Here is a 16,523-nt window from a genome sequence, read left to right as displayed (position 1 = left end):
CGTCCGATCTCGAGTCGGGCATGACAACGGCATACTAAATGAACAACAATATCACAACACACTGACATAATACCACGAGGCATAATTTTTTCTCTTTTTTAAAGAGAAAGAAATTTCCGCCGCCCGGCCCTTCGCTCCCCTCCACATTTCTTTGTAGAGTCACCGCCAGAGACCAATCCGTACGCCTTGCGCGGGTGCATGGTATGGGAAAGCAGCCAATGACTGCGCCGGAACGGATTTGCTGGCCTCCACGGTTACTCTTGAGGGCATGAGCGAGACTTCAAGCTTGGTGCTGGCCGGTTTGCAGTTAGTCCAGACGCATCGAGCACAACACGAGCCGTGCTTGTCTGTGTTTGCTTTGTGTTAGTGAGCTCGCCGCACCCCACGATGCCGGCAGCGGCCGAACCCGCCGAGGACGGCGGGGTCTCCACGTGAACCAGCGTCCCTGTGTGTGTGGTGCGTGCTGCACCATGCGGCCACGCCAACTCGAGCTGCTTCCCTTCTTGACGACACTCCTCCTCCTCCACCAACACTCCGTCACGGCCAACTGGATGTAAGTCTATCACGTGTGTAATCAGGGCCTAGTTGATTAATTGCGAATACTGTGTCACGTGTGCCACACATTTGCATGTAAACATTCTGGCTGCGACGTAAAAGGGTCGATGCATGCACTTAACACGTCAGTATCAACTACAGCGGAAGGGAATATAATGGCGTCTGTAAATAGCGAAAAGTTACACGTGTTTAATAACGACGTTCGTTATTGTTCCGAACGTGTTTACAAATCTGTGATATTCCCGCCTATTGGAACGTACTACTACGCCGTACTTGCCACAGTGAATACAGTTTGGAAAGGTAAGCGAACCACGAGTATTTTAATTTAGTCTCGCATAGACCGAACGCTGGATAATCTCCCAGATACCTTCGGGTCAGTGCCTCCATTGTATTCAGTGTTAAACGTGCTATTAGAGGAAAGGTTTGACCTTGTGTTCTTATCCCTGTACTGCGTAACGATAATGTGGACATTGATTTAATCTAAAAATTACTGCTGCAACCTTGTCAGTGGGCTGGCTAATTGAAGTGTCCATTTATTGTCTAGTATCAACCTCGTGTCAAGCAAACTCCGCACTACTGTGTCATTTTTTGTGTTTACTCAGCGACATATCTGAATTTACTCGAAATAATTTTTATTGTAAAGAATGTTCCACTATTAATTGTTTCTAACCAATCCGTTTATATTTTACATGAATATGAGATAGTAAAAACTGCCTTAGGAAATTGTGAGGAAAGTTTATATATGAAAGAATGCGCGATGAACTAATCATGTCGGTTGTGACGGTATTTCAAGTTTATTCACTAGAAATGGGAACTATTTATTACAGCTTAAGCGTGATTATGTGAATGAAATCGCATCATTAATTACTAATTTAATTCCAGAATCGGAAGTTACACACTAGGCTGACGAAAGTATTTTAACTATTTGTAATTTATTGCACATCTTATATGACTGGGATCATATCCTTTTGTTCCTTTTTTATTTCTTCAGAAAACAATAACATTTATTTGTTTATTCCGTAATAACGAAATAAATTATAAGATATAAAATATAATTGCTAGCGCAATGTAATGCCGCTTATTAAAAATAAATTATCGACTTTATACATTAAATGGATGTAACTATTAGGAAATGAAAAGTGACGTAGGCTGATTACAAATTATTCTAAACTCATTTTCACGTATTTCAACTCTTTTCAGTGACTAATGTGAATTGATTAGTAAAATTAGCGAACAACTTCAAGGCGTGTGTAAAGTCAAACTGAAATTCGATTTTTAACGCAATAAGTGCTGGAATCTATAACAATATCTAAATCAAATTTCCTTTTCGAAAAATAAAATTAAACTTTATGAATCACTTGAACTCATTGAAAAATAATTTCACATTTAGGCTATATTTTTATGAAACAAGACTGAAAATCGATTAAAATTTAACAAATACGCATATTCTAGTAAATGAGTTTAACCGAGAATTTAGGCAGATATTTATCTCATCAAAAATGCTTTAAAATATTTATTGTTTTTTTAAATAGAGTGGAAAATTAGCCTAGATCAAGAGCATAATTATTGTAAGAAGTGTGTAAACTGCCTGATAATAAAAAATATGTTAGTGTTCTATAAACTAATAACGGTGGTATGTTAAAGTCAGCAACATCCATTGAAGAGAAGAAATCTGTGTGATTGTAAATTTGCCTATGAATTTATTTAAAACAAACTTATATGTTCCACACGTATGCCAATGTTATATTTGTAGAACTTGGAGTAAAAAATATTATTGAGAACTTTGCAAAACAGTAGTAAATAGTAATAGAGTGTTACTGAATTAATGCTAACTTTTCGGTAAAGCGCACATAGAAATATATCTATAAAAAAACTAACTTTCCTCAAAATTTATAGCAATTATTAACGCCACTAAATTTTAGGGGACAAACGTTTACTTCTTACAATTACCTTCGTTTCATTTACAACGTAGACGCATCTAAAACTTGGAGGTAGGACGAAACATGGAGCTGAGGGGGTGAAGGTACACTTCGCGCTGTGGTTGTTCACTTTGATTTATAATCGGCTAGGCTTTTTGTCAATATTTGCCCACGTGGTAGCAGCTTTAGAGATACTTGACAAGGCTTATTTACATCAGAGGTGGTAGTGTTTCTACAGCTTACTCGCAGATAACCTATTCCGAAGAAAGCGGTAGATTTAAGTTGTTATCAGTTGACAACTGCTTCCACCAGAATTCGTTGTAACTTGACATGTAATAAATTGCTGTCGGAGAACTGTCACTTATCACTGTGGAAGCTGCGGGCACGGCCTGTAAGAACACTTTCAGGCACAGGCCGCGCACAACGTTAACACTTAAAACGAAATTGTGCCACTATTCACACTCTCGTTCTTTTCGTAATTCATATTAATGTTGTAAGTGTCCTTTACAATTTGCCCAGATTCAGTTGTCACATTTAATCGCATTATCTTCTCAATAGATTTTGAATATTTATCGTCAGGCCCAGAAACTACTACATTATGTAAGGCAACATTTTACATATCTTCTAGGTTTTTATTTAATTTGATATTACTGCATTATCAGAAAGTAAGCATACTGAAATGTACGTAAGAAGAGGGTAAAGTCGATCAAAATTTTGCAATTTTTTAATTATATTGAGGTTATGCAATGGAGCGAAGTTCCTCAGAAAATAGCATTTTGTCGTCATATCCTTCACTTATGAAGACACGTTACAAGAATTGAATTACAATATATAAAAAAACCGTTTTTCTTATTTGACTTGTGATCGAAGTTACCTGCTTAAATAGGGTAAAGTCGATCACCATTGAATTTTTTGTTTAAGATCGATTTTAAAATATTGCGGAGTAAAGTCGATCACTGTTTATGTTTTTAAAAGACAAATTAAGTGTAGTACATATATTATATTTGTTATAAGGTGTGTAAAAACAATAATAATCTTCAATATGAGCATCGTTTCAAAACATTAAGTCCCCCAGTGGACGAAATTAAATTCGTTACTTTCTATTTCTTTATCTTTCATGCTGTGAAGTCTGATGGTTCCAAGTCGTCATATTTGTAAACTGTGAAACAAGTACTTAAAAATGGTTTTGTGTGGTGTTTTGAAAACTTGTCTGGTTTACGAGTAATTTAGTTTTTTGTCATTCGTGTAAAAAAATTGTATGTTGGATGCAATACCATTTGAAACGATGCTCCTCATATATGCCTATAGCATTATATAGTGTATCTTTTGTTACTGTGATCATACTATTCGATACAATTAGGCCTATAGGTCTCCACTGTACAATCGTGACTATTATTGCCAAATTATAAAGCATAAAAACACATTTTAATACTTCACATACCAACAAACAAAGATTTAAGAATTCAAAATTTACATTGAAATACCACCCTTCAATTATAATCTAAAATGCAATTCAACATTGCTTAGGTTTACATCAGATGTTATTTGAAATCTTCCCCTCCTCATGTCACTTTTGAAATTACGTTGTTCCCATAGTCAGGTACAGAGGGGTGTACAAAATATGTTTCTTTGGCAGTGCTTCTCTTACGCAAGAAATTCACCATGATTTCGTCTTCCTCTTTCCCCACTATCCCATCAATATAAGCTATACTATGACACTTTTCTGTTTGTAAGTGTTAGTTGGATGTATTTCGGTGAACAATTTATTCTTCCTGATGGTCCTAGCTGTTTCAAGTAGGTCGATGGCATGATCGACTTAACCCTACAAAGGTACAAGTTTTCTTAAAATAATAAGTTGCAATACTAACATTTACGAACTGCAAAACTATTATTTCAGGATACAATCTCAACGAAAAGTACTTACGTATACTTCCTGTCTTCTTTCACTGCTGACTTTAATTTAGAGTTTGTAAGACTTTGTTTTCGTTTAAGAGAAAAAGTTCAGAATAATAATTTTCACTTCAACGGTAATTAAACTGTGTTTCCATTGTTGGCATTCGCAGGCTTTTTGTTGTCCCTCTCGCTTACCAATGAAGTCAGCATAACAAAATTTTAACAAGTAACTGAGAAAATATATAATTTTCAATAAAAATCGAAAATGATCGATTTTATACCCACTGATTGACTTTACCCACTTCTACGGTAGCAGACTAGTTTAGTACAATTCACTGGGAAATAATTTCAATATATTACAGACAAAAAGTATACCCCATCGGAGCTGTCATAATGTCAGATTTATGTTTGGAAATCTTAGCATGAGCTTTATTTGGAGACTAGCGTTTTAACAAAAAATTTTGCAGACACTGCAGTGTAATCTATATTTGAAGATCGATTTGATATTCTGACAAGCAGTGGTTTTCTTCTGGAGAAAAATGTGGCGGAACTGTGTATAATATCGTATCTTATAGAGAAAGGACAGACGATTACATTACAGTCCAGTGCCAGAGTTGCTAGATTCTTTCACAAGGAATCCAGGACTGCATTCCTGCCTTAACGTGACTACACATTTGAATTAATGCAATTTACAACGTAACTGGTTTTGTTCGTTTTATGTATATCAACTAATTACATAGGGCCTAAACTTTTAATTTTGTTACATTTTTGCTAGAGTATGTAATTTCTTTTAAATTATTGACAAAGTTTAAAAAAATATTGTCGTATTACAACCTGATCTATACAGAAAAATGCATGATGTAGTGTTTAAATCCTATCAATAATAAATCAACTTCCAAGCAGAGTAAAGAATAAGGATACTGCACAATAACTAATACATACCGTAAACTGGGGTTACTTTGAACACAGAGGAAACTTTGACCATTTTTTTTTCAGAAAATCATATTTAGGTTTCTTCATGCTGCACTTGTTATAGATGGAGGTAAATTGTCATAAAATCATTCTCATACCTAATTTACCTCCATCTATAACAAGTGCAGCATGAAGAAACCTGAATATGATTTTCTCAAAAAATGGTCAAAGTTTCCTCTGTGTTCAAAGTAACCCCAGTTTACGGTAGAGTACATTATTATCATTTTTATTTCAATACAACCCGATAGGAGAAGCCAGGCGGTGTAGGCGGCGACGTCCAACAAAGGTTGGATGGGGTCTTGAAAAAAAAATGATTAAGTGATTTTAAAAAATAATTTTATAGAAAATGAGCAAAAAATGTATTTTTTCAAATTTGTTTATATAACGGGATAAATACAACTCAATCCCGGACACAGGACACACCATTAAAATCCAAAACAATCCTGGGAAATCCAGGACGTCTGGCAACCCTGTCCAGTACACGGGAAACTTTTCGTTTTTAAACTCTTTTTCGTCCAACTTTAATATTACCAAGACCTAAGCAAAGTTCAAGGGAAAATTATGTTAAAAACATGATTATTAAAACATTTCTCGGTCCCATGAAGAAAAAAAAAACGAAAAAAGGTGCGATCCGCCAGAAAAAAAAAGCACTGCTAACAAGTACTATGGGACAATTAAGGCATTCATGCAGACTCCATCATTATTTGAGCCGTTCAGAGCAGAAGTGGTGTAAGTCAAAATTGGGTAATTAGGTTTAAAGTAAAAATTCTGTTAAATACAGCGCAAAGTAGCAATTAATATGTCCTTCGTGCTATCCACTGACTACTAATAGTTTAAATAAACTGAATATTAATTGCTACTTTGCGCTGTATTTTACAGAATGTTTACTTTAATCCTCATTCCCCATTTTTGACTTACACCACTTCTGCTCTGAACGGCTCATTTATAGGCGCATTTCCATCGAAGTTTAAAATTTCTTCAAATAGCGATTTATTGGTCAATGAAACCTGTAAGAATTTAAATATAGAACACAATGTAAAAGCACAGGTAAAGATATTCATACTGTAGGACATGAAGGCCAACGGGGTGGCTCCCATTTTTCCTTGACATTCGGCATGAGTAGCAGTAAGAGTGTCAGTCCAACGTGCTTGACGCCTTTACTCCCAAGGAAATACCACTGGTAATAATTTCTGTTAGAGTTGAGTGAACCTCAGGCCGCAGTGAGGCCGGAAAATTAGGTCAATGGAGCGAATCTATGACCCCATCTGGAAACGAACACTCGACATTCCAGCTTATAACGTAACGTCACAGTTTAGTATATGCAGTTGCGAAGCTCAATATTTACTAAATATGCAAACATAGACAGTTGAAATATGCATCCATAGATAGTTGCTAGCCACCAGGATCGCTACTATCGCCTCATCACAGACTCTTTTCCTAGCAGACGATAAAATGTATTGTACTTTTGATATCGTGTTCTTTTGAAAAATTAACACCTTCCTTCCACTATTGAAATACGAAATAAATAAGGTTTATATATTATTTTCATAAAGTATATATTATATTTTATAAACTCACCTTCCTGGATCTTTCGGAATGATAACTCTGACCTCTTTTTCTTAGAATTTATAGTGCAACAAACGTCTCCTTGTCCCATATTATTACTCAAATTATTGTATTTTAGCCATTTACAGTTATTACAACCGATAACGAACATTTCACAGTTTACACAACTTTTCACAACAATGCGAAATACGGCACAGTCAATGCCTTTTCGATCTAGACCAGGCCGTAATATATGTTCGGGTTTTCTATTTCAGTGTATGGAGCTCAGTGAATTATTATATTATAACTTTATTGCATATCATAGCTAAGTTTTATTTAGTGTAATGTGTCCATAAGTTCCCTTTACTTCTTGTTGCATAATATGTTGCACTAATAATTACAAAACTGTGTTATTTTAATGTGAAGAGAATTTTACATGTTAACATAATCTTTTCGCATCAACATTTTAAGTTTAGAATGGAAGCTATTTTGAGGTTTAATAGAAAAGAATTTATATTGTGATTTTAATATAGAACATCTACCTTCCTTGATAAAGACAGAAAATTTATCATCCCACTCTTATGAAATTAGTGTACGTATGATTGTTACTTCGTCTCTTAGGTAGTAGATAAATACAAAAATTTAATACTCAATTGAAGTATTAAAATACAGACAAATTGAATGTGCGGAGTATCATACATGACATTATGCTTAATTATAATGTATAATTGCGAATTTAGGAATATAAGATATAGTAAACACAACCTATAATATTTCCATATGAATGGCAGGGCATTGGAGATCACTAAATTAGACAGAAAGAGGCAACTGGGACAGTAAACATAACCTATAATTTCAACATATCTAAGTATTTGTGCGGTGCAACTGAAAATTATTGAATCGTGCATAAATGAATGTACAATAATTTCGCAATATTTAATCGAAATAAAGGCAGGTAGGTCTGTTACACATACGAACGTCATTTTCACACCAAAAATAATATTACACCTTAGCTCACAAGGAATTATGTCTGAAGTGTCTCCTAATCATTGTTTTAAATTTTATTAATGCAATTACACTACATTTTAGAGAAATATATGTTACTTTTTATGCATACCAATTAATTTATATGGTTGAAACGCCGCCCTTCGTGATCGGGTTAAGCGAGTCACATGGTCTGCCTTACGGCCTGTATTAGATCACGATGGCAGTGACACAGTCTATTGTTCCTAGTACTCACAGCGCTCCAAGCGGCTAGCAACTTCCGCGAGAAATGCAAAAAATCACCCCAAGCTTCGCGACTGTATATACTAGACTGTGGTAACGTCTTAACCGTGACGCTGTCTTTCACTCCCACGACGTAGTTGCGAGAGTGAAACATATTTCAAATTTGCCGTTGTGTGTCAGTGTACCAGTGTGTTACTGGTATTCTGTACATTTGGCTCAGCCTCTTTACTGACTTAGATCAGGTACACAGTTATTCTTCCACATTATTGCTTTTATTCGAAGTGTTACACAATTTGCTGTGGAATCATATTGAAAACTATTACACATGAAAATTAATTTTGACTAACAAAAATCACGCTCTTTGTGTTCAGATAAATGTTATAATTGCTCTCATTTTAAACAAAAGAAAGTCGTGTAAGAATATTGCAGAATACTTAACAGAATCTAATTCGTACTTTGCGAAAGAAAGGATATGTAAGATACGTCTGTCAACATTGTCAAGATAAGAAATTATGTAACAATGTTAATATAGTGTGTCGCAAACAGCAATACGTGAATTTCCTTCATATTCTCATCTTATTATGTATACGTATAGCCTATAACTTTGTTGCATTGGTGTCCACTTGTGTGGCTGTTACGTCAGATTTGTCTTCTGAAACGTTCAATAGGGAAGTTTCATTTTCCGATGAAGAATGAGCATTACATTTTTTTATTTATTTTTTTTTAATTACCTAACAATTTTCATCCATGCTTACATTGATGTCCTGTAAGTCACACATATATTCAGTATTCATGTCGGATATTTTAACAAAATTGTTTCCTTCAATCTTTTAAAAATAAATTTATCCTCTTAATGAAGAATCTCTTGCACCAAAATGAAAGAATTCCCATATGAATACTTTGTCTAAATGATTAATCATAGACAATTTTGTTCGAGAGCACATAAGTTAATTGTTCTCTCTAACGTCACTATTCTTAATGCTATATTTTACGATTAATAAATAGCCTGCGATATAACGGAAAACCTTAAACTAAATGTGACACAAAATATTGACGGTGTTCAGGTAAAAGGGCTTATCCCAAAAAGATTTTTTTCTTTCAGAAACAGCTATAATTAAATTTTAGCACAATATTATTAGTTACTTTATATGAAAGAATGTAAACATAAATGTCAAAAAATACATCTTCACGTTTTGTACTTAAATTGTAACTAAACTGAAGGTTAAGTCCTTTTACCTAAACACCATCAATATCATAAAATCTTCTTTGTGGGACAATATACAGTCACACCAATATAAGGGAAGTTAAAAAAAAATAATACTACAGCACCGTAGCTGCGTAGTTTAACCCCTTCTCACCTGAAATTTTTGGTGGGTGAAAACATTTTTTCTTTGCATCTATCTTGTATTTTGACCTAAGAAACAAAAAAAAAAAACAAAGCAATCCTCATTCTAATAACAGCTGGCCAAGGAATTGGCGGGTGCTGCACTCTATCGGTAAAGAACGAAACTATTTCTGAGGTTACAAAAATGTTAGTGATTCCAAATGGACTCATTTGAGCGGAAAGGGTTAAGGCGTCATGCCTTCGACAAGCGTCACGGAATGAGGGCTGCTTGTGTCCTTCAGGTGAACGTGAAGATCTTGGTTCCCATGTACTTTCGAGTAATAAATCTGTTGCTTTTATATATTTATATAATATATATAATTAATTGTATTAATTCTCTTATATTAAATTTGAAAATATAAATTGACATCTCGAATACAATAGTCAAAGAAAAATTAAACAAATTGAAAAGAAAATATTAATGTATTTAAAATTAGGCTTACTCTCATATCCAAATTCCAGCCTGTCCTCCCAGTGCAGTAACCTGCTTTAGCTATCGAGGCTCTAGGAATCGAGTTATAGGGGTACAAAAGACTGCACAATCATAAATGGGGAAAATGTCATTTTAAGCCTTGTCGAGAAGGCCGAATGTGGTAGCCCCACCAGTGGACTCAACTAATGTCAGTCTAGAAATCTGTATCTGGGACAATAAAAGTTCTTTCGTCTGCAATGAATAGGCAAAAGGCGGATCAAAATATGGCGAATCATGGAAAGGACAAAGTGCCTTTATCCGAAAATAAAGCTTCAATACTATCACAAAGGAAAGAGAAGACTTCTAAGTGGAGGTCGAAACAAATCACTAAGAAAAATTATTCGTGAATTATAGACCCTAATGATGATGTTAACGATGATGATGATGATAATAACAATAATAATAATAATAATAATAATAATAATAATAATAATAATAATAATAATAAAAAAAAGCCAATCAAAATTAATGTAGGCCTAAAGGAAAAAATCTTGAAAACTGAAAGTAAACAAGTTCAGTTTGGGTCAGATATTGCTCTGATGTAAGTCCTCCTTGTAGTTATAATAATAATAATAATAATAATAATAATAATAATAATAATAAAAGCCAATGAAAATTAATGTAAAGGAAAAAATCTTGAAAACTGAAAGTAAACAAGTTCTTGTTTGGGTCAGATATTGCTCTGATGTTAGTATTCCTTGTAGTTATAATAATAATAATAATAATAATAATAATAATAATAATAATAAAAGCCAATGAAAATTAATGTAAAGGAAAAAATCTTGAAAACTGAAAGTAAATAAGTTCTTGTTTGGGTCAGATATTGCTCTGATGTCAGTCCCCCTTGTAGTTATAATAATAATAATAATAATAATAATAATAATAATAATAATAAAAGCCAATGAAAATTAATGTAAAGGAAAAAGTCTTGAAAACTGAAAGTAAATAAGTTCTTGTTTGGGTCAGATATTGCTCTGATGTCAGTCCTCCTTGTAGTTATTATAATAATAATAATAATAATAATAATAATAATAATAAAAGCCAATGAAAATTAATGTAAAGGAAAAAATCTTGAAAACTGAAAGTAAACAAGTTTTTGTTTGGGTCAGATATTGCTCTGATGTCAGTCCTCCTTGTAGTTATTATAATAATAATAATAATAATAATAATAATAATAATAATAAAAGCCAATGAAAATTAATGTAAAGGAAAAAGTCTTGAAAACTGAAAGTAAATAAGTTCTCGTTTGGGTCAGATATTGCTCTGATGTCAGTCCTCCTTGTAGTTATTGTTATAATAATAATAATAATAATAATAATAATAATAATAATAATAATAAAAGCCAATGAAAATTAATGTAAAGAAAAAATCTTGAAAACTGAAAGTAAACAAGTTTTTGTTTGGGTCAGATATTGCTCTGATGTCAGTCCTCCTTGTAGTTATAATAATAATAATAATAATAATAATAATAATAATAATAATAATAGTAATAATAAAAGCCAATGAAAATTAATGTAAAGGAAAAAACCTCGAAAACTGAAAGTAAATAAGTTCTTGTTTGGGTCAGATATTGCTCTGATGTCAGTCCTTCTTGTAGTTATAATAATAATAATAATAATAATAATAATAATAATAATAAAAGCCAATGAAAATTAATGTAAAGGAAAAAATCTTGAAAACTGAAAGTAAATAAGTTCTTGTTTGGGTCAGTCCTCCTTGTAGTTATAATAATAATAATAATAATAATAATAATAATAATAATAATAGTAATAAAAGCCAATGAAAATTAATGTAAAAAAAATTTTGAAAACTGAAATTAAAGAAGTTCTTGTTTAGGTCAGATATTGCTCTGATGTCAGTCCTCCTTGTAGTTATAATAATAATAATAATAATAATAATATTATTATTATTATTATTATTATTATTAATAAAAACAAAGGCCAACGAAAATTAAATGTAAAGAATAAAATCTTGAAAATTGAAAGTGAAGTTCTTGTAACGGGTTAGATACTGCTCTTATGTCAGTCCGCTTTGATCCATTTCCTTGCAATTATGAATGTAAGAGTTTCAGATTTAGCCCAGCGATTTCCTTATCGTAACATGTATTAACACTATGCGTCTAGTAGGCATGGGACTTGGTCTACACGGCAGGTTATCGTACTTTGCTAGCTCTCAAATATCAGTAGGCTACTTCCTTAGCTGTGAAGGCGGATGAGTCTCGTATAATTGTCCTTGCTCACTTCGTACTTTTCATGGTTTGGCCACTTGCGAAGTGGATTCACCAGCATTTAGGTATGGGGACTGTGTGCCCAATAAAGAAACTAACAAATTTTAATATTTAATAAATACTTTATAAGCGAAAAACTGGTTTAAATGACAAATCGTCACGGAAGTTTCTGAAGTTCAATTTATGGCTGATGCAAGATTTTAATGGAGACCTACAAAACGTCTGAGAGTTAAATTTTCTCGGAGTTATTGCTCTCCTGTAGGATTACTTTTAATTCCATTCAGTCATCAACGCTGAAAGTTTATGGAGTTGAAAATTCTGAGTAAAAACATAACTTCAAATTTAATTGCGATTCGTGATGCATAATGTATAACTGAACTTCTCTATAGTTCGTTCCATAATATCTGGCAGGCGATGTAAATAGTGCGGCAGAGAGAGAGAGAGAGAGAGAGAGAAAGAGAGAAAGATAATTGCTATTCAACCAATGGCAGAGGTCTCATTCCATGCTTGTCTTGAAGTTGGGAGGAGGTATAACGCTTCAGACTGCCCAACTTCAAGATAAGCGGTGAATGAGACCTCTGCCATTGGTTCAATAGCAATTATACTTCTCTCTCTCTCTGCCGGTAATGTTGACGTCCCCTGTCAAACATTATGGAACGAAGTATAGTTCTAATTTAAAGTACTGAGACTACCCTGTCTCTGAAGTTAAGAAGAGAATTTTTCTAAATTAATATCTGATAGTGGTTTTGCATATAGGCTACTCCATTGTTCAGATTAATATCAACACTAGAGATATTTTATGAAAGTGATATATCTAATTTCTTGATTGCAATTAACAAGTAAATACATATATGAAAATTCTTTCCAAATTTTCAGTTTTCTTGTGTATGGCCTAATGATGTATTAATATTTCCTATATTGTTAGTGTTAGGTATCGAAGATGTTGCTACAATTGACTGATGCCTTCACATTACCGAAAGTCTATGTTTCTAAAAAAATAAAAATCTTTCAGTGTATACTTTCTTTTTCCTCACTAATAGCTACTAGAATCGGTGAAAGAATGGTAAGAAAAATTAAAGTGTCCCATAAACTTGCTCCAATACTTAGACAATCACAAATTCCGTTTAACGTCCGGGATTTGAACCCGTTTTTCTGTCGAGGAACGCGGACGTGTAATGCGTTGAAAGTGATTGTCTTGATATTCTTATTTTGTGTAGGCCTATACTTCTATTTAATTTTAGGCGTAAAGTATAAATCTGAAGTTACAGTTACATTATTCGTAATTAACAAAATGTGACATATTTGGGGCTCTGATAAGAAAAGAAACATCTCGGAACTCCAGAGATTTTCAACATGTCTTGAGATTTAATTAGCTCCAAATTTTCAGCACTACTTAAAGGTTCCACCATCGGGGTAATTTGGTCATTGCCTGAAGGATCGCCTATTACATTCGGTCTGCTATGGCTGATTTTCGGCTGGCTAACAAACGGACCCTTCAAGTAGAATATTGAGAAAAATTACTCTGATGACGAAACAGACACCGTGAATGGACTGGTAATCAGACGGTGTATGAAGAATCGCAATGTATTAACAGTACGGAAAATCATATTTTATCAAATTCTCCAGATAAGAAATATTTACAATGTACAAAAATAAGCGACAAGTAAAAGTGCCAGTTAATTTTCGAACAAAACTGAAGAAAAAATGAATATTTGTTTTTTTTTTCAGTTTTATTATCTTTATTTTCAAATTCCGATGTTAGTTTTTGATTTTGTGCCCTTGAAAGTATGAAATTAAAACCAAAATAACTGTATTACTATATTATTCCCATAATAAACTAATACTTATCATTATTTATATACCTTCTCTGAACATATAAACAAAAATAAATATTGAAAATTTCTTACAATATGGTGCGTGGAGCATTTTATATCAAACGATATAAAGTTTTATAAAATTATTAATATTTACAGAACTATTGTACTTAGAAAGTTGAAACTTGGTATGTCCATTACTAATAACATACTTAATAACCATGATCAATTTCAAACAAATCGGATAAATTTTGTGGATTTTGAAATATTCACCTCTGCCTCCCCTTAAACATGAAATTAAATCATTCACTTCAAGTCGCCCCTTGCGCCATTCACAATAATTGTGCGAGGGGCTGGGTGCAAGAAGGGCATTTTAGAGGATGTGTCCTTTTTGAGTAAAATGCTTTATAGTGTTCTCTGATCTGTTATGCATATGGTCGCCAAGTTGTAGTTCAATACTGTGATCATAGAGGTCAGGAGTACCCAAAATGTAACAGAGCAGCGTATATTGGAGAGTACCGCATTCTTTTGATCCGACAAATGCCGACGCGGCGGCCATATTTACTCCTGCGGAGACTCAGTACACCGTAAGACTTGGTAGGAACAAAAGTTTCTAGTGTGATTTTCCATCGTTATCATGAAGATTGCCGTGTTGTTGTGCTGTTAATCAATGTGTAATCAATTGCTGTTGAATTAGCATTACAGCTTATTGTCTATGCGGATGACATGAATATATTAGGAGAAAATACACAAACTATTAGGGAAAACACGGGAACTTTACTGAAGCAAGTAAAGTGGTTGTGAAACTTGAACTCTCACTTTGAGGAACAGAGATTAAGAGTGCTTGAGAATAAGGTTCTTAGGAAAATATTTGTGGCTAAGAGGGATGAAGTTACAGGAGAATGGAGAAAGTTACACAACGCAGAACTGCACGCATTGTATTCTTCACCTGACATAATTAGGAAGATTAAATCCAGACGTTTGAGATGAGCAGGGCATGTAGCACGTATGGACGAATCCAGAAATCCATATAGAGTATTGTTGGGAAGCCGGAGGGAAAAAGACCTTTGGGGAAGTTTGCGATTCTGAACAATTAGTTGAGTTTCTAGGTATAGATGTAAGTAAACCCGAAACAGAAAGGTTTAGTAAAGATGAATCTGAGCAAAAGAAATTGATATAGGCTAAATTTTAATTTAACTGGAAATGGAAATATTGACTTGAGTGACCAACAAGCTCTTTACTATTTTTTGGGATCAGTATTGTTCAAAATAAAACAAAATAAGTTATATAATATTTGTGAAAACTGTATTTCATACCTATAACTGATAACAGGGATGAATCTATAAATTTTATTAGCATATTAGTGACTCTCAAGTCGTACATGGAAATGTCACGTATACCCTTATAAATTCGTGTTTGATATAATTCTAAATGCAGAAAAATGTGAAACGTTGGTAGAAAATGTATTGACTCTAAAGGATTTGAAGTCTTTATTCATTAACACTTCAACTCATACGTTCTCAATTCGTTATAATATATTTGAAAAAGTCTTATCACTATTTTATAACTAGAATATATTTATTGTTAAGAAAATTGTCTGTTATAGCAAATGCACGACAACAATTTGCTAAATGTGGCGGTCGAAATGTTGGTGTGAGAATTGCATTAGAAAATTGTTGATGTTATCCTTATTGAAATGGACATAACATAAATAATAAAGTGTTATCTCCCATTGGTCATTTCGCTATGACAATAATGTTTATTAATCCTTGTCTCCTGTGTTCAATAAACCACAACAACATGTATGACATCGCCTTTAATTACCATTGTTCTAGCATTACTGCTTACGCTTCTGTGCCGAGCAAGGAGTAAATATGGCTGCCGCCGTAGAGAATGCGGTGCTCTCTAATATACACAGCTCTGAAATGTAAAGGCGTGCATAGGTAACATTATGACGGTTTGAATTTTCAACATCAATGTTCTCAAAACTTGCATTTCAGAGAAGTGCCTTTCTTGCACCCAACCCCTCAATTACACTATATAAACTACAATGAAACCTCTCTAACCTGAACACATAACTTATGGTTCAATAAAAAAATTGTCCAACTTAACGGAGTGTCCAAGGTAGAGGGAAGTAGAAAACTTTTAGCATGCAATGGAAAGGAAATTACTGTACATACTGTTAAGAAACTACAATATTCAAACACTTAATGATTTAGTTCGGCATTAACTGTTTTAAGAAATAATTTTCTTTCCTCACTGAAATTTTGTTCCCATGCGCTTAATATTGAGGTCCAATTGCTGCTAATGTCTGAAAGTACTGATTTAGAAATTCCAAACTCGCAATTTTTCTACAACTAACACCATAAACAAAAGATAAATAATTTCTTTCTTCCTTTCAAAGGTTAATTTCACCAACTTACGCTTACTCATATTGAGGCACTATACAAACTGCACAAATTGTTTCTCACAGGTAAAGACATCAACAGATACCGATTTCTATACTGCAGGCCTA

General features: G+C 33.4%; 1 protein-coding gene across 2 annotated transcripts in view; it reads left to right on the top strand.

Moving 5' to 3' along the window:
- Positions 1–206: 206 nt before the first annotated feature.
- Positions 207–16,523, top strand: part of LOC138707585 (protein Wnt-16-like) — a 292,155-nt gene continuing 275,838 nt past the window's right edge. The window contains exon 1 of one of the 2 annotated variants that reach the window (XM_069837190.1): positions 207–553. In XM_069837190.1, coding sequence (XP_069693291.1) covers positions 471–553 — 83 coding nt within the window. In that variant the 5' untranslated portion in view covers positions 207–470. The remainder of the gene's footprint in view (positions 554–16,523) is intronic. The other variant, XM_069837191.1, reaches the window with a different exon arrangement.

This window comes from Periplaneta americana, chromosome 10 (assembly GCF_040183065.1).
Source record: "Periplaneta americana isolate PAMFEO1 chromosome 10, P.americana_PAMFEO1_priV1, whole genome shotgun sequence".
Lineage (NCBI taxonomy): Eukaryota > Metazoa > Arthropoda > Insecta > Blattodea > Blattidae > Periplaneta > Periplaneta americana.
This window is presented reverse-complemented; position numbering and strand designations above follow the sequence as displayed.